Raw genomic sequence first — 25,563 nt, 5'->3', positions numbered from 1 at the left:
TGTTGAAAAGAAGGTCATACATGTGTGAGTCATGTTGTGAAAAAAGATGAAATCATCGTATGGGAATTAATCCATTTTGAGGTGTTAAGGACAATATGCCATTCTGGGCTCATGTTTGTCATGAAATTTTATCCAAGCTTTTTTCTGTTGTTGGCAAAGGCCAGATCATTTTTTTTTTCTTCTTCTGTTTGGTAGTGGGGGGGGGGGGGGGAGGGGGGAGGGGACAGGTCCTCCCTGTCCATTCTAATATCTCATCCTTTCTATGCCATTTACATTCCATGGACATTCCAATCTCATACATTATCTTCAGTATGCATGCTGGAATTCAATCACAAACAAGTTCTTACAATGTCTTCCAATACCATGTATTCTCTTTCTTCCTTTCCATTCTTCCCCAACCCTCCATCCCCCCCCCCTTTCACTATTTCCATTAAAATCAATCTCTTTCACTGTGGCGAGGAGACAAACAGGTCCCAGATATCTGGCATTCTAAAAGGATTTACCTGAGCGGCGCAGATCAAAGCTGCGCCCAGGTAAATGTACACCAAAACCAAATGTCTTATTACCAGGGAGATGCGCACACGGGCGAGAAAGAAAGAGAGAGAGAAGAAAAAAAGTGAGATAGAGAAGGGGGAGATGGAAAGAGAGAGAGAAAGGAAGAAGTATGAAGACTGGAGCTAGGCATTAGAGACAGAAAGAGAGATGGAGGGTGGATTGGTCTGGGGATGGAATCTTTAACCCCTTTCACATTGGGAATTTGTTTCTGGAACAGTGTAGGACTTCTTCCCTAGGACATGTCAGAAATTGTTTCTGATGTAGAACTGTAAAAAGAAACTTTGGTCACCATGTGTTTATCTTTTTTTCTCTCTCTTTCATTCTCGCACTTTAATCATATTAGTTTGTGTGTGTGTTTGTATGTGCATGTGTGTGCTACATGTTTGTATGTATAGCAGTTGCACTATAAACGATGTGATGTGAAGCATTGTGAAACAACTAAATAGTATGTAGGAGTGCTATACAAATGTAGTAGTTGTATAACTGTGCATACATATATGCACAAACATGCATGAGCATGTACGTATTATGGGATATTTGCAAGGAAGGGACGAAAAAGAGATACAATGAAAAGTGGATATGAAACATATTTTTTTGTTCGAGAAAAGATGTAATATGACATGGATGACAAGGGGAAAGAGAGGTATGGATATTCATGTGGCTGTGTAAGTAGAAATATGGAAGAGATGAGAGCGGTAGAGAGAGATAGCAAGATACTGAGAGAGAGATGAATAGCAAAGGGAGGGGAATATTATAGAGAGAGAGGGAGAGAACGAGAGAGAGAGGAAAAAAAATGAGAGATGTATATGTTTGTCTGGATAAATTGAAAGGAAGAGCAGATACTGCCAGATTCAGAACAGACCTGCGCACAGACGTAATCCGGAGCATACCCCAGCGGGCGGAGAATTAGCAGTAAACCATATTCTTATCATCTGGTCTCAGAAGATGTAAACAGCCATCAGGTGTGTAAGAAGTCCTTCAAATTTTGATTTGAATCTGTGGCTTTGACTGCCTTCTTTTCTCAAAATATGAAATATACAAAATATTTTCTTCAAAATAAGGGAGGCTGGAATATACTGTGTTTTACAGAAATTGTTGAAGGAAAAGTGGAAATAAGTTTGTTTTTCACCTTTCAAATACACATGGTGATGCTCATCACAAAAATTGTCCTTTTCCCAATGAAATTTCCAAACATGAGGGACATCTGTTGGCATGCTACAGAAAAAACCCCCAAAGATTTCATTCTCATGTAGACTTCCCAGTTGGAAAGGTCGACCTTCCGTGATACCAGGAATATGGTATTTCGGAATAAGATAGGATAGGGGATGCATAATTGTCACAAATTCTATTAGACTTTCTTGGTCAGGCATTATCATGTTTTGTGTAGAATGTAATTACATGCAGTGCGTGTTACTGAGATCCCAAAGCTGCTGCTGGAAGGGATCTGTGTTGGGCCAACTGTTTACTGAACAACAAACACAGTGGCGGATCCAAGGGGAGCGCACGAGGCGCGCACCCCCCTTTATATATTATTTTTTGTTAAAACAAGAGAAATAAACTTTAGGGAATTCTTGGATCCGCCCTGAAACAAATGGCTGTCATGCAATGTTGCATGGGGGGGGGGGGGGGGGGGTCAATTGTGGATCTGAGATTTGTATACAAGGAATGTGATGTTTTGGTCAAACACTTTATTGCCAGGGTCATAAAAGGGAAGGATTTAGTTTTTTTTTTTTGGTTATCATCATCCTACTCATGGTTCATTTTCTGTTATGTTCATTGTTTTTTTTTTAACTAACTCTTTTCTTTTCTGTTTTCTAAATGGAGACAGATGAAACAAACGCTCATTTTTTTTTAATCCTCACAAGGTTTAACTGAACATATTTCTGATTTGGTATTTTTCACACGGTACAGTACAACACAGTACACAATGAGATAGTTTTAATAGTTTCCAGCATTTGAAAAGCTTAACTCAATTATGAAACACTAATTTTTCCAACCTAATCAACTTATATTGCAGTTTTATGGCTTGAATGACTGAGACTTTATCAGTGTGTGATTCTCCTGGGACATCTAAGTCACCCTCCTCCTGTGTCTACATCACTTGTTCTTCTTTCAACCATCACAGACTTCCTTCCTCACTCTAACCCTTTCTGTGCCAGGGACTTTGGACAGTGTGTTCAACACTGTGGGGGTTTCCTGTGCCATCAGCACTCAAAGCACAGGAGGGGTTAAGTGTGTCTGATAACATCCTGTCTGTCATCTCGTGTAGGAATGATGGTGATTTCACACTGCATTATGTCATGGAGACACTCCGCATATTATTGCCTGCATGTTGGATTGGCTTGAGGAGATTTTCTGTGAAGTTACAGTACATGGCCTGACCAGATTCGCAGCTAGAGTGCTGAGAGTTGTAATTAAGTTGCTCTGGCTCTGTCCCTTAACCCATTGCTGGTGGGTACTTCGCAAGGCCCATGTCAGGCCAATGGGATGTTAAGCATCTTGTAGGGATAGGATTAAATGTGACAGTACTGTAAAAAAATAAAAAATAAATACAATTAGAAATAAATCTTTTATTTTTGGTCTTGAAAGAGGACAATATGGAAAAAAAAGTAACTCCACATTTTACATCAAAATCTACTTATAATCTGTCAAACTGTAATTAGAGGAAAAGGTGTAACCCTGTATCCGAGGTTGAAATATATTGAGGGGAATAGAAAAAGAGCTGTCCATTAGAGGTGAAGACTTAGTTTTGAATCCTACCGATCAATTAAAAGTCACCCTGAAGATGATTTTACCATGATTGCTTCGTATGACCTACGCTGAAGGCGAGTTGCATATATTTTGTGCGTGTTCCTTTTTGTCATCTAGCTGACTGTCCGCTGTCGGAATGCAGAATATCTTGCTTGAATTTTCACCTTCTTTCCTTCGCTTGGTCCGTCAATCAAGGCTTGTTGTTACTGTTGTTGTCTGTTCCTTCTTTGTTTGATGGTTATTCCAAATTTCAATATGCCTCAGTCATAGCATCTATTTTCCCCTTTCCTCCTTTTCTTCATCTCCCTCCCTCCCTCTCTCTCTCTCTCTCTCCTTTTCTTCCTATCAACCAATTTTTCTCCTCCATTTTTATTTCATGGTAATATCCATTCCTCTGACCATGTTCCTCTATTTAGATCTTCATTCTCTCTCATGGATTTTCCTTTTTTTTTCTCTCTCTCTCCTACTTCCTCTTTCTCATTCTTTGTCAATGTTAACCACCATTTGAGCCCAGATTCCTAATTCATTTTTCCCCCTCACGCTTGCCGTAGTAATTGTTCAAGAGAATATTTCGTTCTGTCTCTCTGCATCTCTTCGTTTCCTTCTTCTCAGTCATTCTATCTCCACTCCTCCATCTCTTTCACTTTTTCCCATGGAGTAATTTTTTTTGTTATAGATTTCCACCTGACCATTCCCCCTTTCTGCTCCATCACCTCATCTGCTTTCATCTCCTTGGCTTTTGATGTTGATGCCGTCAAGGTGTGCATCTCAAACGAGATGAATCATCAGCCGGCGTTAGGGGGCCATCATCGGGAGGGTCTGTTCTCTGCTTTGATCTCTCCTCCCGTGCCAGGTATCGCTCAATAGTGCATCTGCCTCAAGTTACCCCACCCACTCCCCCATCCCCATCTCTGCTGGATCTTCCGGTCACTGCTGGCTCCCCTAGGCCCTTTCTAACCATCGTCTCCATCTCCCAAATCTCATCCTTTCTAATAGGAGCCACCTGTCGGTCCTTCCCCCTCCCCATCCACCCATAGACCAGTGTATGTGTGTGTGTGTGTCTGTCTGTCTGTAAGCGGAATGAATGAGTAAAATCCTCTGTGTATTTAGACTCCTTTTCCAATTTCTTTCACTCTTCCCATCCTTCCCATCCTCCATGTTTTTGTTTCTCAGTGTGTGTGTGTGTCTCTCTCTCTCCTCCATATTTCATGTTCAAATGTTTTCTTTGTGTCTTTCAATACACGGAGGCCCCTCTTCCTAAGGATTCATGACTTCTGCTTTTATTTTTTTTTGTCTGTATGTATTCTCTTTCTTCCTTTGTATCCCCTTTTCTGTCACTCTCCCTCTCTGACTTTCTGCCTATATTTTCTTTCCCAATTCATTATGCTTCAGTCCTTGTAATGTTACTGTTTTGTTATTAGGTTGGTACTTGCTAAGTTCTTAAAGAAGACTTTTTGTGCAGGGTGTACCCGATTATGTATTTCAACACATGTCATACTTAACCTGTTTGAGACTAGTCCAGAGTATACTTGGGCAGGTGTCTACGAGAAATGCATGTTTTAGCAAAAGCATCTTGTCTTCAACATGTTAAGATAGAATATATACATTGTGCAAACTGTATAGAGAATCCTATGAGCTAATGTCCCTCTTGCATCATACAATGTCTTAAATTGTGCACTGCAGTAGCAAAAGTCTCAGTGACTCAAGTGAAAGTCCCAAAGCTTGTTTTTCCTAGAAGACACATGTCCAAACCAGTTAAGATAGGGCTTTTAAATATGCCAATTTTTATCTTATTTCCATTTATAGAAAAAGGAGTCTTCGTTTGAATTCTTATCCAAGTGAAGGAAATTACATATTCCGGTCACTCATGGTGTGATGTGCATAGAGAATAGAGTCTATATAGGGTTACATTGCTAATCAGTCAGGATCTGTCACTCTTGGTGCTAAGCAAACCCACTTTAGTTCAACAAAAAGCCTTTTCTCTTTACTTCCATTAGTGTGGTTTGTATATGTAATATATATTGTGTATGCACATTTTTGGCACTCCTAGCATCTCCTTCTGGCCAGATTAATCATCATCTTGTTGGTGATTTAGACACTGACCACTTACTGACCAGTACATCATCTCCTTTACAACCAACCCCTCAGGGATCACCTTGACCGCTGATTGTGCTGACTGTGGTCAATCCGTAGTGGACATATCAGCTTTACCTTGGCCCTGGCCACTCTGACCTGGTCTGTGTCTTTTTTTTTTCGTGCGTGATCACTATTAGTCATTGCTCACTTTTTCCTTTGATTTCTTTTTTGGCCACTTTTTCTTATAGTTTGCTGTCACTTGGAATATCATGTTAACCGATAAAGTGATAATTCTGTCTCTTACAATTTGCATACTTTAGTATACCTATGTCGCTCACAATATACCAAAATCTCACCAAGATTTTGTTTCAAACCTCTGGAACCACGAGATAACAGGTGATCCATGTATCTCGGTTCATGCACCATACTTCAGGCTTTGAGAGTCTGTGAAACCATGTTGTTGTTGTGTTTTTGTATTTGTTTTCAATTCCCTTTTAGCTTTGATATGAACAGGTTAATATTGCATTCTAGTTGCATTTTTTTTTTGAATGTGTAAATAGGCCATTTTTTTTCTGTGTCACAAATCTTGTTGTGTATAATCTAGTATAGGCAAGCCTGTCTATGCAGCTACAAATTGAGAGGACAGTGTTTTCTTCTACTGACCATTTTTAAAGTTTGTGTGTCTCTTTTGCAACCCTGAGAATTAGATTCCTTTCATAAGCTGCTATATTGTAGAGGAATGTAATTCAGACCTCTCCTCAGAATACTAAAACTGGAAGCTTCTTTACAATGAGGGGGAATAAGTACTATAGATTTCCAATGAACTTACATGGGACTCCAAAATAATTTCAACTGTTATTTTTGCTACAAAATGGGAGTGGTATATTTGACTGACAGTGGATTAATTTTTTGTTTCTTTTTCAAAAACTCTTGAGGTATATAACCATAAGATTTCATACATGGTGTTAGGAGACATTATTCTTTTAATGATGCAAAATTTTGTGATGTTTACAAAAGAGATATATGACCTTTAACCCATGATGTGAAAAAAAAATGGAAAGTGCATTAACTGCAGGACCAGTTATACCATTTGCTGTGAATTGTTATTTGAGGTCTTGTTACTCAAAGCACAATTATCTGTGTATCTATCTATCCTCTATAAGTCTGTCTATCAATCTATCTTTATCTACATAAGGTACTCACTTCAACCTTTTTCGGTGACTACATTCTGTGTTTGAGATGCTTTGGAAATGAAGTTTAATATGTGTTGGTGTGATGTGTGTGCTGTGGGTTAAACAAACAGAGAGTATTCCCACCCAGACCAGTGGCTTGTCAGACACCTGTCTATCATTCCTCAGGGGAGCTGTGATTGGCTGCAGACACCTGTCTATCATTCCTCAGGGGAGCTGTGATTGGCTGCCCTATGAGAGGTGTGTCATCAGTCCCTCTGTTTCCATGGATCCTCCCCCTTTCCTCCTAGCATGGTGGTTGGCATTCAGGTCTTTTTCAGGTACAATCTTCAGCAGCCTCCTCTTCCATCTCCCCTTCCCCCTCCCTCTATCCCCATCTATCTAATCATATTCTCCAGACAGATATCAAAAGAGAACCACTTCCACAATCTATAAGATTTTGTGTGTTTGGGTGTGTGTGCGTGTGTGTGTGTGTGTGTACTTGTGAGGATGTGTTTGTATATTGTGTGCATGTGCTTCTGTGTGTGTTTGTGTTGTGTGCATGTGTTTGCCTGTCTCCTTCTGTTTGCCAACTTTGTGGGTGTACATTATGTGTGTGTGTGTGTGTGTGTGTGTGTGTGTGTGTGTGTGTGTGTTGTGTGTGTGTGTATTCATGTCTCTGTACCTGTACATGTCATTGCCCAAGCGGTGCTTGTATCTTCTTGCTACAGATACATGCCTTTTATGACATACTCTACAGCTGATAATTTATTCCTTATCTGACAATCTCACCTTTTCTTCCCCACCCATCTCTCTCTCCCTCTCTCTCTCTCTCTCTCTCTCTCTCTCTCTTTCCTTCCATCATCACCTGTGTTTAGTAGCTACCTGCCTCTTCCTAAAGGTTGCTCATCATGACCATATCATGTGTACATCCTCCCCCACGTTCCACCCCATCCCCATGGCTCCATCACGTGATCGGTCCTTCTAAAGAAACGGAAGTGTTGCGTCTGTCTGACTTTCTCTTCCTCTCCTTCTCGCTCTGTATCCCATTCATTCTTACTGCTTCTTTTTTGACTCTCTAACTCTCTATCACCGCATCTCTCACCCCCCTCTCGTTTCTCCGCCCATGTCTGTCTTCCTCCACCCTTGTCCATGGGCGGGGTCACCCCACTGCTTCTCTCGTCATGGCCTTTACCCACGTTGACTTGTGAAATCTTAATTGAGTGCATCACAGAGATGTCTGTGATGAGTGATGTTTATTAGCACAGAAGTGAAGTACGGAGCATGAAAGGGACTTTAACACTAACCTAGGTCTGATCAGCACGTCTTATAAGTGCTCTTTCTCTATGCCCGCCTCTCATGTGCCTGTTTCTTTTTTCTTTGAATTTGACAGAGTAAAATGTTGCTTGATGAAATGTGCATGACTTGAATTATTAAATACTATGTTGATTACAGAGATGTGAAAACTATTGACAGTCTGATTTTTTAGGCGTACTTGGTGTCATGGCAACTTCTTTTTTCTTTTAATACAGTGACACTTATTTAAGAACAGTTTTTGAATCTATTAATTCAACCTGTTATTCTTTTTTGCTGTTTTGAGTGAAATGATAAAATAGGAACATTGAAGCATTTTCTTTTTTTTCTGGTTTTTTTTTGGGACAAATATGAAGATATTTTTAATTTTACGTGTGACATTACTCACTGAATATGTGCTGATCTTTTGGGAACCGCCGGTCGGTGCTTCAGTTCACATTCTGTTGCACCCATGGGGAAGGAAAGCGTATGACGTTGGCCGTCTCATCATGCACCAGTACTTTCCGGCACGGAGCAGTAAATGTCAAGCAGGGTGATTCATCACATCCATGAATGCCATTTTCCTTGGGAAGAGGGGCAGGGAAGGAGGGGGGAGAACTGAAGGGAGAGAGAGGGAGAGAGGAGAGAGAGAGAGAGAGGTATATACACAGAGAGATGGAGAGAAATGGAGAGAGATGGAGAGAAAGAGAGAGAGAGGGAAAGAGGGAGAGAGAGAGACAGACGGACAGAGAAAGAGATGGCGAGAGGGAGAGAGAGAGGAAGAGGAATATATAGAGAGTGAACCGGACTCTACAACCCTCATCTTGATTTCACTCGTGCCCTTCGGATTGACGATGCCGAGCAATATTCGTCACCGCATCCCTGTGCAACAAGCTGCCGGACATCACAGGCTGTGGATTGTTTTCTGATGGTTTGGGGGCCAATAAATGGGATGACGTCTACTTACAATCCCTCCCCCCTTTTTCCACTCTCCCCCATCACACTTCTCTTGGCCCATTGCCAATTGGATACCCCTCTGATTATTTCCTGACTTTAATGAGATTGTTTTGTAGATTATCATGTGGATGTCTATTGAGAAGTTATACCATGATAAAGCATAGCAAAGTGGCTTAACCCAGTCAATATTGTATTACTGTACATGCCACATATTTAGTGAGTCTAATTTTTTGCAAATGGGGACTTTCTGACAAATTCACAAGTGGATAGATTTGTGATTGTGGTATGCAATACTGAACGGAGAATTGTATGCGTGCATGTCACATTCATGCTGGGATCAGAGTTCATATTTTCGTGTGTTTTTAAATTCACAAATAGTACTGGACTCGCAAAGTTTGCAAAAATAAAAACCTCATGAAATATTTGCCAAAAGTTAGTATTCTTTGAAGATTTGCATATTTAACCACATGGGAGAAGAGTATGTGTACGAGTTTACACGTAGTGTTTTCTAGTCAAAACCAGCACCATCTTGCTGTTTGACTTTATTCCATATTTGGAAAGAAAAACTATTACCCACAGTCATGCCTAAAAAAGAATAAATAGATAAAAAAATCCACCAGACCCGCAATTGTCAGTGTCCATCGTATCAACATACATCCAGTGAATTGTTGTAATTTCCCACAGGGTCAAGGCTTGGCATGCCCGGTTCCTGTAGAAAATTGATTAGATAAGGTCTAAGTGTAAGTATGAGTCTTGTGTAGGATTAATGGATGCCTTTCTTACCTCAGTGTACTCTGTTCCATACTTCATCCATTTTTTATGTGCACTGTTTGCAATTTGAGCAATTTCTTTCTGTCCTGTTCCAGTTTCACTCCTAGCTACAATCTATGACTCAAAATGCTGCTTTGTAATAAAAGATTCATTTAACTCTATGCAGTATCATATATCATATGTTAACCTTTAGCTTTTGGGAGCTGGCATTGCCCAGTATGGAATCTGTGAGGGTGTTACCATATCTTGGGAACAAAGGTCGAAAAAAATGTCTTATCTATCATTCCTTCATATGTCTGCCTTGAGTCCCTTTTTCTTCTATAAAGTTTAGCCTTAAGGAATATCGCCACCTAAAAGCAGAGAAATTTTTAATGTCATGATACCGTCATAATGCAGGTTGAATAATAAGTGTTTTCTTTTTGCCCTTTGTGAAAGCTGCCTGGCTAGGAATCCCCATATTTTGTCAAGGTCTTACATCGCGACCTAGATCTTTTCTCTCTCCCAGGTTCCTTGTCGGCCATTTCTCTCCAGTCAGCGAACCTCCCTGCATTGTTAATAGATGAGGGGATGAAGACTGTGTGAAGTTTGTGCAGGAATTCCCCGGCAAGCTCCGCCATAAAAGATGCAAGCTTGGCCTTGTCTCATCTCAGGCTTTGCAGCTCTTGAGTGTGGCTGAGAAGGCCCTGTAACACAGAGCCCCTCGCTTAGCTCCTCCATCAGGGGTAGATGTTAAAGTAGTGATGGAACCCAAAGCCCAGGCTATAAATCACATATAGAGGAGAGACATGTGGGCTGGCTGTCAGGGGTGCAGGAGACCCCTCACTCCTTGACCGTATTTCTCAAACGTTCTCAAGGAGGCACCGGTCAAGTGGATGACCGTTCTTGTTCTCTGCCAATGTATCTCTGTCTGTATGTTTCTTTCTATGCGTATATCAATCTATCATTCTCTCTCTGTTTTATGACACCCCAAGTATTGTTGGTTTACATATCACATCAAAGAACATTAATTGTAAAGGTTTATAATACACACATCCCCTGTCTGGCTGTCTGTCTGTCTGTCTGTCTGTCTCTCTCTTTGTATGTATGTATAACTGTATATGATACAGTGATGATATTATGTGCATATATATGATATTATATATACATGTATGCATACATAAAAAAGACCTCTTTAAGAAGTGATTGATTTGACAATTGCTTTTTATCCCAATTCAAAGTCAACGGTCTTTTCTTTGTGAAAAGTAACATCATCTTTAATCATCGCCTGCCTGTTCTTGTTGTATTGTTTTATCTTTTAAGGGAGGAGGGATGTGCTAGATTTATCTTCTTCAAATATTTGGATGAATTATTATTTTATTGGAGTTTGTATATTTGTTTGTTTGTTTCATCAACAGGATTTCAGATCAGCTGTTTCTTTTTCATTATCTTTCTTTCTTTTGTGGAAAAGATGAATATAAAATCCCATGTGCAGCCAACTTCTCACCTGCAATCTTTGGACTTATTTGTTGATGTTAGTAATAACACCTTTCTGTTTTTTGAATAGATTACTACCACACAGCTTTCCATATTTTTCCACCCATGTACAAAACTCTTGTCTACCACAGGGAATGCAGTATGTGTACAGTTTGTATTTCTGGATTTCTCTTTCAAACTGATCATGTCACCTTCCCTCAGCTATCTGCAACATCATCAGCCGCAGAAGGTGAGAAAAGTGTTTCCGTCCATGACTTATAATGCCCAACTGGACTTCCACGTCGGTGCGATGATGCGCCCCGACATCGTGATGCTTTCCTCTAAGATCGATCATGACAGTGGATCATGCAGACATTTGAACTTTCGGGGGATGTTTCCGATACACACACACACGCTTTTCTCCCCCTCCATGTTTTTTACTTTGTTCCACTTTGTCTGGACTTTTTTTTTTTAAGGAGAAGCGAGTGAATTTTTTATTGGCAAAACCATGGAGTGCACCTTTGCCAATGCTCTTGTGATGTACTGCCCTTCGATAACATGCATAATTCATGAGCTCCAGTTTATAATTTCTTACGGCTAAGGTCAGGGTGATAAGCTGATGCTTTGTGAGCTGGAAGCCTGTCGCTAGCTGATTACCAAGGACTGACTGTTGTAGACGGCATGAAAACAGCCTGTATGCTTATCGAATATTTTTTCCCTCCTGCTTTCATTATGCGAGTATCTCTCATATGTCCTCTTTTTCTTCTTTTTTTTTCTGTCTCATTTGTTTGGGTGCTCTAATTACTGTATTTTTGCTAAACATAAGCAAGAAAATTGCAGGCAATGTATTATTTATGAACAAGACATTAACACTTCAGTGTGAGTCATCTTTAATGTCCTTGAGTATGTGTATGTATGTGTATATATAGTATGCATATTGCATACATAAGGATACATATATTCTTGTATATATGTAGACATATATACAAACATATAAAGTTATATATGTAAGAAACATTGCAACTTTCATTCACGAATAGAGATCCAATATAGAGCAGAAGGACCGTGCAACATATGTATGTATGCTAATGCCAAAGCTGCCAGTAATATGCTTATAAAAACAATCCTCTCCCCCTTCCCCACCAAGAAAGTACAGAAGTGTGTTTGGGATGGAGACTATTCTTCTCTAAAGCACAGACAGCATGCCATCAGACCTGCCTTAAATGAACATTTCCGGCATGTGTCATATGAAGCCCTTTCAGTCTGAGACCAGACAGACTCTCCTTCCAGTAAATGACGTCTTGACAGACAGGGCTTAAACCTCATCCTGATGACATCCCGGCCCACCGGTCTAGGTGTCATCCTCTTTAACTTTCTTTCCCTCTCTCTGCCCTTCTGAAGTGGTATCTCTTCTCATTTCTTCATCACTAGTGCCTTTTCTCTCAGCATGTTCATAGCTATACTATTGTCTTCCATGTCTTTAAAAGACCATCACAAACTTTTGATCAATGTTCTTGAAGCTCATCATGCATGTCAGATATTGCTGTTGTGTTTTGTTTTTGTTTTGTTGTGTTGTGTTTTTGTGACAGCCACACTAACAGTTGTGACTGCTTTGACAGCAGTTTCTGTAAACCATCATATTTTACGTTCTGAATCATTTCTCTTGTAACTTCTTCATTTGGCAGCTCGTTTCATTCTACACTACCATCCAATTTATTATGATTTTCATTATTATCATCATCAACACCAGCATTACCGTAATCTCTCTTGTTTCTGAGTCTGCTGCTTGCATCAGTATTGTCAATGTTATAACCATAATGTTATATTATCACCATTATCATCATCATCACCAGTGGCAGATCCAACTGGGTTATCTGTGACATGAACCATATTACCAGCTTGCCTTAAAAACCTCATTTTCAGTTTTCTTTCAGGTAATTTCATAACATGTTTCATTATACTGATACCCATATCACCCCAATCCACACCAGGAATCCTGTTTTAATGCATTGTGGTATACCAGCGTCATTGACTGGCTCCTCCATTTCAACTATGTATATGAACAAAGATTTAAAAGGAGGGGACCTCTTTTCTCTCAAACTGTCGTCGGCCCGATTCTCAAGGCATGCCTTCATTTCGACACGCTTGCTGCTTGTCCCCCAGACTTTCTGAATCCACACGGCCCCACATTTCCAGGCAGGCATGACTCCATAGGGAGATCTCAATTTGCATTAATTAGGACAAGAGTGACAATGTGCGGAACTGGCACGAAGATTCTCAATCTCTATAATTGGTCTCACTGTCTCCCCTCCCCCCCCCCCATCTTCCAAAAATTATCTTTCCTCTCCCCCATGTCTCTTTTTTTTTGCATTTTTATGTTCTTCGGTTCTCTCTCTCTCTCTCTCTCCATATATTTCCCCCTCTTTCTGTCGCGCTTTGTGAAAACACATGATTTATATAAGGCGAATAACTTTGATACAAGCTAATTGTTGTGGAAAATGGGATCTGATGTTTTTGAAAAGATGCAGAGTCATAAAAAGCCATGGAAAGTGATAAAACCTTGGATGATGAATTAGGCAGTATGTGTGATCCATTTTAGCAACAAACATGAGACCAAGAGGGAAAAATAAGGTAACTCTTAACAAAGGAGTTACGGAGTTGGCAGATGGTAACAGGTGCAATGTGCGGAAAAGGTGCGATAAAAACCATCAGAAAAGCCATTCCTTTGGAGCACAAAATTAGCCTCGATGGTGAATTGTAAGGCAAACTCCCTTTATGAATAAAGTTTACTGCAAAGGGGGAAAGTGGTGTACATACACGCTTGACATGAAAGCTATGTGACAGTGACACTGTGATCAGAATTTTGCTAATTAACAAGCAAATTTGTTCTGTTTTGGGATAGATGTTTGGCAATGAGTACATGTTGACACAAAGCCATGTTTTAATCTGTTGAGGATGGACTGGTTTTGCTACAACACGCATTTCCAGTAGACACCTGCCCGAGTGGACTCGGGACTCGTCCTCAACGGGTTAAGGGATCTGTGCATTTCTATAAACAATAAACTCAAGCTTGATTATATATATGTGTGTGTTTGTGTGTGTGTGTGTGTGTTTTCAGGAAAGAGAGAGAGAGAGAGGGGGGAAATGATAGAGGAAAAGAAAGTGAAGAGGAAGAAAGATCTAAATGAGCAAGAAGTTGAAAGGAAGAATCGAGAAAGATGTATGGGAGAGTACATTGTAATATTCTCAGACAGACGATCCAGGTCACCACATTTCCAAGGCCCAGTGGAATAGGCCAGCAGGAGATGCTATTCAGCCTGTCTAATGATGATCATCCATTAGATGCTGCCAAGGAGAGCATTGGCACCATTGATGTCACAAACCCATCCACTTATAGTGCAGACTGTGGCCCTAATAAAACTAGGGGGATCATTTTTTTGCAAACTTTAGCTTTGATATACATGTAGAAACTGAAAACCACTACCCCTGGAATTATTCAACAGGCACAGACACAGCTAATATTTAAACAGCTTGTGCCATCATTTTTATAGGATCATAGCTTTTTTTTTTTTTGGTGGTAAATCTGAAGATGGCCAATACTTGCAGGAAGATGGTGAAATCACATTTGTACTTTGGCTAGCATCATATGACATGTTTCGTGCTGGTTAAAATCAATGTCATTTGGTCTGATTAGACATTCATTTGAAGAATGAGGTCACATACGTTTTACCAATTAGCCAGAAGGGATTACACAGTAGAAGGACAGTTTGCAGAGTTGCTGGTCTTCAGGTTGCCGTGACAACATGCAGAACATCACCTTTGATGCTGCTGTCCCTTGTGTTTGGTGCAATTTCGCATGACGTCGCTGCACTTACGAGCAGAAACAGAGCCAACTGTGTGCCAGCTTCAACTGCAGGCATGCAGACACCTTCTCCAAGCTGTCCTTTTATGAGCTGCTTTTATCACTCAGGTACAGACATGCAATTTGAGCATGTCTGCACATTGTGGATTTTTTTTTTCTCTCGCTGCTGCTCAAAAGCTGTAAGACACTATGCATTCTGTTATGACTGTCTTCCCCACTTGATGTATACATCTTGTAAATAAACAGCAACAAAAGAAAGAATGTTCCTCTTTTTTTGAGATCAGGTATCATGTGCCCAGTGGCTTTGTCAATCATGAGATTTGGTTCAGAAAGTCACCTCATTTCTTGTCAACATTAACAACTACAGCCCTTGATATAATCCACAATATAATGCCCTGCATGTGGGCCCTTTGTATATTTTGTTTTTTCTTACACCATGATGTATGCATCATCACCATTTGATCCAAACTAATCAACTTGAACCCTGGATTCCACTGTCCCTTGTCATCGCCACCATAATTACTTATCACCACCAACGATGGTAACAGGCTGAGTCTGGGTAAACAGTGACAGGTTTGGGGGCAAGTTTACTCCCTCAGTGAGTAGGAACATGTTGCATCAAGGCCGAATTTAACTGTGGTCCATATTGGTAGTTTTTTTGTCCTTTTTTTTTTCCCACTGTGCATGTCGCAGCCTTGTTCATTCATCAGCAGGGATCCACCACTCACCTCAGCTAGGGAGCCTGGATGTTTACTGAACTCGGCAGAGAGCAACACGTTGATGACAGTAATTACCCAGCGCCCCTTTTCTTGTCAATGTCGTTTGTGATGATTTAGACCAGATGACTCATCCAATATCATCATGTAGCATTGTCACTGCCAGGGATGTAGAGATAGAGAGGGAGAGGGAAAGTAAAGAGAGAGAGAGAGAAAGGAAGGGAAAAAGGTGTAAAAAAGTATGTTTTCTGTTTTTGTATCTGTTTAGAGTACCTACACTCGTTGCAGGCATGGAAGAATGCCTGTTTGGCTCTCATGGACGGGGAAAGTATTGGTTGATGACGTTTTTGTTTGCTTTGCCCCATAACTCATGGAGATGGTGTACATGAGCTATGTAGCTTACAAAGATGCTGAGAGAGCATAAAGTGAGTACAATATCTATTTTAAGTTGCCAAGGTCTTCCCGAGCACTTTCACTGTCATGTGGAAATTACGAGATGATAAGTTGATGTTAGCATACGGCAGCCTGTTTTGTGACAGTTATGAGAATTAATGATATATTAATGAGTTTTGGATATCATTACCATCAGTGAGTCATGGATACTGCAATAAACCCTTTATAAGGCATTCAATTATGCTTACATTGAGTTTCAGTTTTACATTATTTGACTGCCCAACACATTCTCTGTTTATATGATCCATCTTTTCACGAAGGACCAGGCATTTATGCAGGCAAATTGGATTATTCATTGTTTTATGTGTGCGTTTTTTGTTTGTTTGTTTGTTTGTTTTTTAAGCGTGTCAGTGTTGTAGAGTGGAAAGGGAGAGACTTTGTATGGCCCTCAGATATGGAAAATTAATCATTCTGATTTCCAGAAGTGATATAATTCAGGAAGACTTATTGGAATTGTGACCAGGCCTCTGTTTCTTTATAGACGTAAATCAATTTTATGACACTGTTGGTATTGTTACCGTGGAATCATCACTGTGCGGCTATCAACTGATGGTGTCATACTACGTATCAGTGAAACAGATCTTGAAATCTGATATCAGCCACAGACTACCTCTCACCCTCTCTCTGTTTGTTTGTTTGTCTGTCTGTTTGTCTGTCTGTCTCTTTATTTCCCTTTCTCAATCATTCTCATCTTTTTATCAATTTTTTTTTTTTTTTTTAGTGGGCGATGTAGGTCAATATCTGGTTTTGATTTTGGAGATTACACTTTATATCTTAGGGCTTGACTAAAAAGTTTCTCATGTGGGCGATGCATCGCGGGATAGGCATGCTGATTTACATCATGTCTGCTCTCACTGGTATCTACTTATGATAGGAGGATCAGAAATCAGCTGCCAATGGGCAAAGAAATACAAAAACAAGGACAACAACAACATTAGCCAGCCAACATCCATCTCGGGGCTTCTCGCTTCTTGTCTGATTTGCATCTTATCTCGTCCAGACGATGTGCTCCGGCAATTCATTACCCCACTTGCTCCCTTGATGAATGGCTCATGTCATCAGGGGGTGCATATTCTTGAGAAGAAATAAACAAACAAACAAACAACAACAATAACAACAACGAGTATAATTCACATTAATCTGTGTCTATGAATTGATCTAGTTTTGATTATTTGTGCATGCAGGGCTGCAAAATAAAAATACCAGCACTGATATCTGAGCTGTCCTAGATGTTTCATGTATCAGTGAAATATTACAAGTGATAGAATTTCAAGTTTTTTGTTGTTGTCGTTGAGATATCAAAATTATTTATGATTTCACAAGACAGTGATATCTAACTTAATCACAATTATGCAAATTAGATGCAGCGATGATGTCATCATCTCACAAATCTGCTATTGGCTTGTAAGTAAAGTCCAAAACTTATGTGATTTTTCCCCATAATTCAGCAACCATAATCCCACCCTTTTAAAAGTCACAATTACTGAGCTACTGGAACTCTACACTAATTTGATGTGATGGACTTAATTCATCCCGTTTGAGTTAATTAAAAACAAAGGAAATTGATGTAGGATTTGTGTTGAGGGTAATGAAAGACTTGTGGAGTGAGGACATCATCTCCTCATTTAACCTCTGTATGAAATTGTGTTTAAGCTGTATTGTGAACACATGTTTATCTGCAAAATTCTAAAGCTTTCTTGTTTCTAGTCTGATATAAATGGAACTTCAACTGTTCTGTTTGTATGATATTACTCTGTTTATCTGCATAAACTTGAACATTGACTGGCATTTTAGTACAGTTTGGTAAACCACCAGGGAAGAATGTTACCATAGTTTGATCTTCTTTTTCATTGCAATACAAAGATAAGAATCAGTACCAAATGTACATTTGCTCTTATGAAGTGGCAGGTTCCAAATTGTCTGTGGTCAAATGGCTAAAATATATATATATCACTGACATTTTGTACAAGCATATTTTAGATATCATTTCATGATGGAATTTGTCAAGTCTTGTACTTTTCATCAGAATATCTTCCTCAGAAGAAGAGGGATTAAGATATTTTGTGGATTGGAATATAGGTTTTTATATTTCTGAGAGCACAGGGCATCCCTGATGGCTTAAGGAGACAGCCAGAATCTGTGAGATGATATTCTTTGTCTCTTTGCTACTGAAGGAAGCGGGATTGTTGGACCAAGAACTTGATTTGTGGCACATGGTGCTTGGCGCCCTCTCTTGGTCAAGACTTGACAATCAAGTTTACTTGATACTGTAGACTCATCTTGAGATAGAGCCTAAAGTCTCTGTGTCTATCTATGATATTTTCCTTTTTGATACATGAAACTTGTTAAATGTTTTCCCTTTATAAGTTAGATTGAGATTTACATATAATCAGTTGCTTAATAGTGAATTGATTTTTCATTTTACCAATTTACATCAATGTCGTTTTTTTTTTATTTGAGGCACAATCACATTTTTTTTTTCTCTGCCAAGGTATGAAGCATTGTAAGTGATGCTTGTTTGTTTATTTGTGCCTCTTTCTTTTCTTCAGATTGATGACATATTGTACAATGTATGATGTTACTGATGGTGTGCATTGCTATTCATCAATGGCAAACAAGTAATCAAACAATGTTACCGAAGTGTTTGTTAAAATGTGATTTGATCAGCAGGGGATATGGCTTATGCAAGAGATATGAAGGAACTATGATCTGACAGATGCTGTATGTGTATGTCCATTTGCGCATCATTGTAGTTTCTTTTAGATGGACACCAATGTCTACCTTAAAATCCCACTTTTTGTGTGTTCCAGGAGCTGAAGCACAGCCATTCCAACTCTGCCTCGTCGGGAGCACCACAGGAGCAGGACCAGGATCCAAGTCTGAAAGAGTTCCAGAAGTCCACACTGCGCTATGCCTCGCTCAAGCTGGGACCAAGCACATCCAAGCAGGACCAGGAGCCACGCCTGCTAACAGAGCAAAATGTAAGTTTGTGGATCAATCTTGGCCAGTTTTATCCCAGACAGTTTTCCAGCCGCGTCAAACATTTCTTCATACGGAAGAATGTCTGTATTTTTGTTGTAATTCTTCATTTGGAGCTTATAATCTTAACTGCATTTCAAAGCTCAATCTACTGAAAAAAAGAAATATGAATACAGTTTCAATGAATTATGTTCATTTTATCATTCAGTATAAAAGAATAGAGGGTACATCAGGATTTGAATACACTCTTATGTTAAATAGTTGTTTCCATACTCTGTGTGTTGCAAGGCTTGTCATTCTAGTAGTGTATTTTTTCTTCCATCTCTTGTCCTGTGTAAATGTCAGGAGGCTGCTAGGTTATTCTGCCATCCCTGCACAATTTTCCTCCAATGAACCCACATGTGTACTTCTCCTTCCTGGAGTCTCTATCTGTTTGCCATCACTTGCTGTGTGTTTCCAATCTGTCTCTGGATCTGCATCTCTTGGATTGGTGACCTCTGCCCTCTGTATTCTTCCTGGTCTTCCTCTTTCTTCGTTATCCATTCTTCAACCACTCTTGTTTCTTCTTTTCTCTCCATGCTCCTCTTCTTCTTTCATCTACCTATACTCTGCTCTACTCTACCTCTCCTTTTTTCTCTCTTCATCCCTTGTCCCATCTCTCTATCCCCTTCTATCATCTCTTGTCTCACTCTCTTACCCCCTTATTCCACTTTTCTCCTCTCAAGTCCTTATCTCCATCTGAGCTGTGACCCCCTCCTCCTCCTATCCATCTACTTCTCCTTCCCATGAACCAATTCTGTTTTCTCCTTTCCTTCATCTTCTCTTCTATCCTCCTTTCTCCTGTTCTTGTCTTACCCTACCCCCTTTATCTTCCTGCACCTACCCTTCCTCTACTTTGTTTTGTCAATCTTCATCCCCATTTCTACCCCTTCCCCCTCCTCCTAGCTCTTCCTACCCCTCCTCCTCTTCCTGTCCCTCCTCCTCCTCCTCTTCCTCCTCTTCCTGCCCCTCCTCTTCCTTGTCCTCTTCCTCCTCCCCCATCATCCCCACCCATGTCCCGGTGTACTCTCATCATCTGTCTATCTCTCGTTTCCAGTCGTCAGCATCTCTCAGGAAATTACAAGTGCACTGCACACAGCCACATTAAGGATCTTCCTTCAAGATTGCTACTGTGTCTATTGATTACACCTTCTACTTCTCACCATTCTCTCTGTCTCTCTCCTCCTACGCTCCTTCCCCTCCCTTCTCCCTGACAGGTCCGTGGTATCCGATTCCATGTGCGCTCCCTGGGGTGGGTGGAGATGGAGGACTCGGATCTGTCACCAGGCAAGAGCAGTCTTGCTGTCAATAACTGCATAAGGCAGCTATCGTACCGCAAGAACGACATCCGGGACACAGCTGGTATCTGGGGAGAGGTAGGTGAAAGGGTAAGGATTTGAGAATATCACTAACAGCATTTGATATTAATTGTTGAGTTCTCTTTATTGCATTCATTTTTTTTTTCGGGGGGGGGGGAGGGGTGTAGGGGTGAACATGGAAAATGGGAGTATGTCAGTGGATGGAGAAAAGATAAAAGGTTGTAATTCCATGTCAGAAGAATGCTAAGTTAAAAGGGAGGAGAACTTCATCAGGGGAAAATCTTTTTGTAATAGGAATATGTGCATATGATTGTTCAAAGTGATGTCACAGTCGAACATTTCCGCCTAATGTGAGTGACATATATAAGCTGTATTTCTTCAAATAGAATTAATGTAAGGGAACCTCTACTACTCAAGACATGACAGTTATCAGTAATCGCTGCATAGGGGAGCCATTGGTCTGTAGATGATATAGACTTTGAATTAGTTCAAAAAGGGATGGAGCATTTTCACACTCAGAAATTTACTCCTACCACACTTCAGATCCAAAAATTGATTCAGTTTCATATGTGTTTACACAGAAAAACTTCACAGTGGCTCGACACTCATTACCAGGTAAAATACTTACTCTGTAATCTTGAATCATGATCAGACTTACACAAATGATAAGACGGAGTACAATGGATCTACACATGCTCTTTAAAATTTGAAATACATCCAACCACAGTCATCCAGCCATGCAGAGATCAATGGCCATCTTCATTATTGATACGTCCAGAGAAGAGAGACTTGCTCAACCTCAAATCTTTTAAGCAAGTTGTGTTGGGTTGATATTTTCGGCATTGTTAATTTACTATTCAGTATGATGATTTATATGATATTTGCATGTGCCATGATTCAAATAATATGGAAATAAGATGGAATATGAGTGGAAATACACCTTCCTCTCGGTCCATGTTCCTTGTAGTAAGTGTATTTTGCATTGAGAATGTAAAAACAATCATGTGCCATCCATGTCTGGTTGACAGAGAGATCTGGAAAGGTAATAGCCAGATAATCAAGGTTGGACTGAATTGAGATTGATAAAGATGAATTGCTGTTCATTGTCATGCAAAATGAATATAACTTCAAAAAAATACAAGCCATGGTAAACTTCACATAATGCGAGTAGTCTTATGAAGCACAAAAATGTCAAACATTTGAAGAAGAGGAATCCATTTTTTTTCTCTCATAAAACCACATCAGTGAAGTACATCTTGCTTACTATATCAAAAGAGTTATTTTGTTTAGACAGAAAAGGTATATGCATGAAAGCATCGTGGGGCTTCATCCATGCATGAACTCTCATATGAAAACAAAAGTATGACATTGAAAACAGCAGGCTTATGCAAATATTATCCTGTTGCTCTGGTTCCCCTTCACATTGGGATTCTAATTGGAGATTTCAATATTTCTCTTGAGCATCATCTAGCTAAACATACAAAACAATATGGACATAAATGGACTTCATGCATATCTGTTATTGTGAGCATATATTTTCAGTACTGTCATAAGTAGAAAGATGCTACATCGTAAACAGCTTGGGCTAAGGAAAAGTGACAAGATATGGGAGCGCATTTTTGAAAAGCACATCTTGCATTTGGAGACGGCAGAAATAATCTGGCTCTTAAATTGTGCGAGGTGCACTTAAGGGAACCAGTTGAAGATCCCTGGATGTAATTTGTGGATAATTCCGTTTCTGTGATAGTGCCTTCCCCGACGTTTCCCAGCCGATGGTATAAGTCTTTATTTCACCTCTGGGAGAGACATACCATGGAAATGGCTGCATATAGACATCAGGGACGCACTCAAAATGTCTCTTTATAGTCAGCTGAATCCCAAATTCACTGTCCAAACTTTGGAAAATGTCTCCCAAATGTGCAATTGAGTGAATTGTGTAACCCTCGCTTGAATGACCTTTCCAATTTCCGTGGCATTTCATCTGCAGATGCCATTCTGGCAGTCATTCAGTATCCGACAGAGGCAAGATCGTATTATCTTCCTCTTAAGAGAAAAAGATGTGCAAAGGCTGCCTAAATCTAAAGCAGATTCTTTTTTATTTATTTCCTGAGTTCTGACATCATCTCTTCTTGTGAAGAGAGGGACACGTTTTTTTTACAAGTACGCAGCATTGACCACATATTGACCACAGATGACATACAGTACTGTGTAATATCATTCTATATGGTGAGTCACAGCTATATGGCTATCAAAGATATCATCAGTCCATCTATATTTGCACCTGTAATGGTGTTGAGTTTCTAAGGGCAATCATTCCCTTTTACAATGTGTTACGATATTCTTCGTGATGACAAACAAATTGATCATCATATAAAGAAATCATTTGTTTTTCTCTCTCTCTTTATCCCCATTTTTTCTCTATCTGTATTTGGCTTCCTGTTACATGTATGTGTCTCCCTTCTTTTTTTTCTTCTGTCTCCTTTCTTTCTCTCTTTTGCTCTCTTTCTCTCTATCTCCACTTTTGCAAACACATAAAAACAAACATCACTCACTCTTTGCCCCCTTTGCACATACAAATGTGCTCACATGTACATATTTTCTCAATATCCTTTAACATCTATGTTTCTGTCCCTTTATTTTTCATATGTCTGTATCTCGTTGTGTCTGTTTATCTGTCTATTCTGTATGTGTCTCTCTCTGTATGGTGTCTCTCCTTCTCTCTTTGTCCTTGTCTGTCTGTCTGTCTGTCTGTCTCTGTCTGTCTGTCTGTCTGATCCCTATCTCTGTTTGTCTCCGTCTCCGTGCACTCTCTCCCCCCTGTTACTCCCCCCTCCCCAGGGCAAGGACATGTACATGGTGCTGGAGGACGAGTACCTCAAGCTGACGGACCCCAACGACTCCACCGTTCTCAACTCACAGCACGTGTGCAGCATCAGGGTGTGGGGAGTGGGGCGGGACAACGGCAGGTGAGGACAGCATCACTGACATGGATGGTGGAGATGATCGATGGAGATGGATTTGAGACTGGTGATGGTGGGAGGAAGAGATGATCTGAGTGCAGATTAATGAAGATTACGATGATAACGGCAAGATGATATCTATTAGTGATGATGATGAGGGTGATGATGATGAAGAAGGTGATGTTTGGAGTGTGGCTGAGTGAAGATCGTCATGGTAACAGCAAGATGATATCTATTAGTGTTGATGATGAGGGCGATGATGATAATTGGAGTGAGACTGAAGAGTGATCAAGATCTCGATGGTAATGAAGATAATGATGGCATGATATCAAGTGATGATGAAGATGATGATGATGATGATGATGATGATGATGATGAAGAAGATGATGATGAAGATGGTGATGGTGATGGTGATGGTGATGGTGATGGTGATGGTGATGGTGATGGTGATGGTGATGGGGATGGGGATGATGATGATTAAAGAAATGATTTTGGATTGATGTTAGCAGTGATAGTGTGCAAAGGTGATATGCATGGTGAGAATGATAGTGAGAATGTTGTAGTATGAATTATATCTAGTAAGTGCTGGAGATTTTAATGTGATGAAATGAACTTCTGATGATGCTGGTGGTGATGCTAATGATGGTGGTGGCGATCTCACTAAGGTGATGGAGATGATAGTGATGGTTGTTGATATGATTACAGTACTTTTCAGAGTGAAGGGTGGTGCCGACTGCAAAATATTTGTTTAGAAATGAGAAGAGTGTCCTAAATGCAATGGTGGAAATCTGAAAAACACAGGAAAGGTTAATTATGACAGATATACATGGACCTTATGATAAGGAAAATTGCATGGCAAGAGGCAAAAGATAATGATGCTCTTTCCTCAAAGTTACAAATGAATGCATAAATGCATTGCATGATAGTTTAATGATGGTGGTACGTGGCTATGCATACTGTACATGTATATCTATTTTAGTTATTACAACACATTAATTGCCTTCTGTACCTGAGGGGATCTTGAAGACTTCAGTGCCCTGTACAATGTGGTACTCTCACAATAATATTGGAGGTCTCTGGGGTTTGTTGTGTGTTGAATATTGAACAAGGGCAGAGAAAGAGTAATATATCACACTATGAAAAAAGAAGGCAATAAACCAAAACAAATGGAAGGTCTGCAAAGAGACTGGAGCCAATTTGATCTATTTATAATAAGTGCCAGACGGCTGGTGTGTGGATGTGTGTCATTTGACTGATAGCAACTTTATCAGGAAGTGATTGTCTGGTGGCTGGATGGATTAAATGGGATTATATTCAGCTTCCTTCTTCATCTCTTCCTCGCATTTCATCTTCAGCTTGTGATGTAATGTGTATTTTTTTTGGGGGGGGGGAGGGGGGGGGGGCTTCGTGTTCAGTTTGTTTTGAACTACACAAAAAAAAAACTGCAAGAACTGAGCACTGTCTGCAGTGGCAGATATGATAACATCTTTTTTTAATGTTTTTTTTTTTAATTCTGTATTTTTTGTTAGTCTGACTTGATTTCATGTTGTTTCCAGCATAGATTCAGTTGATATCTTCTAAGGTCGTCATAATAATCCAAAATTCAAGATATTGCATTGCCTTGTGATGAATCCCAAGTGGGGCAAATCCTCCGGGGGTCGATGCTCATGATATATGCATGAAATATGCAATATGTCTGGCATAGCTCTCTCCTGGCAAAAGGAGATAAAGCAGGCCGTCTTCTCTGAGATGTGAATATTTGATGAGCTGCCGTACTTCCAGAATAGCATGTATAGTTGAGCAGGGATTTTCTTCTTGTCTTCGGAATAATTCACAAATCTGAATATATCATAGCCCTCGGCAGCCAGTAGAGCACTCTCTTTTTCAGCCGAGTCGTTGATTTTGTTTTTATGATATTCTCTATGGGTTCAGAACTAGCAGAGAGCTTAAAAGGAAAAGTTCATGTTTCTGGGTCTTTATGCATGTGTGTGTGTGTGTGTGTCTGTGTTTGTGTGTAATATTGACATGTTCTTGTGTCAGCTATCCTTGTTGAAAGTGCACAACTTGCAGGATTACTGGAAAGTCTTAGGGTAACTTGGATCAATTTCAGGGTTATTGTTTGATACACTGTTTCAGGAAATAGATTTTAGGATGAATTGTTCTGGTGTGTAATGGAAGGATTTGTACATACATGTACAAACTATTAAATAA

The 25,563-nt window shown here is 39.9% G+C and overlaps 1 protein-coding gene across 1 annotated transcript in view; it reads left to right on the top strand.

Annotated features, from left to right (window-relative positions):
- Window positions 1-25,563, top strand: part of LOC139721095 (uncharacterized) — a 138,975-nt gene that overhangs the window by 66,894 nt on the left and 46,518 nt on the right. Inside the window, exons 3-5 of the mRNA XM_071632425.1 lie at window positions 18,866-19,036; window positions 20,291-20,461; window positions 23,231-23,358. Of these exons, the coding sequence (XP_071488526.1) occupies window positions 18,866-19,036; window positions 20,291-20,461; window positions 23,231-23,358 (470 nt within the window). The remainder of the gene's footprint in view (window positions 1-18,865; window positions 19,037-20,290; window positions 20,462-23,230; window positions 23,359-25,563) is intronic.

The sequence above is a fragment of the Diadema antillarum genome, unplaced genomic scaffold (assembly GCF_040938485.1).
Source record: "Diadema antillarum isolate AM-2024a unplaced genomic scaffold, OU_Dant_1.0 scf00000138, whole genome shotgun sequence".
Classification (NCBI taxonomy): Eukaryota; Metazoa; Echinodermata; class Echinoidea; order Diadematoida; family Diadematidae; genus Diadema; species Diadema antillarum.
Note: the sequence above shows the minus strand (reverse complement) of the source record. Positions and strands in the feature narration are given on the sequence as shown.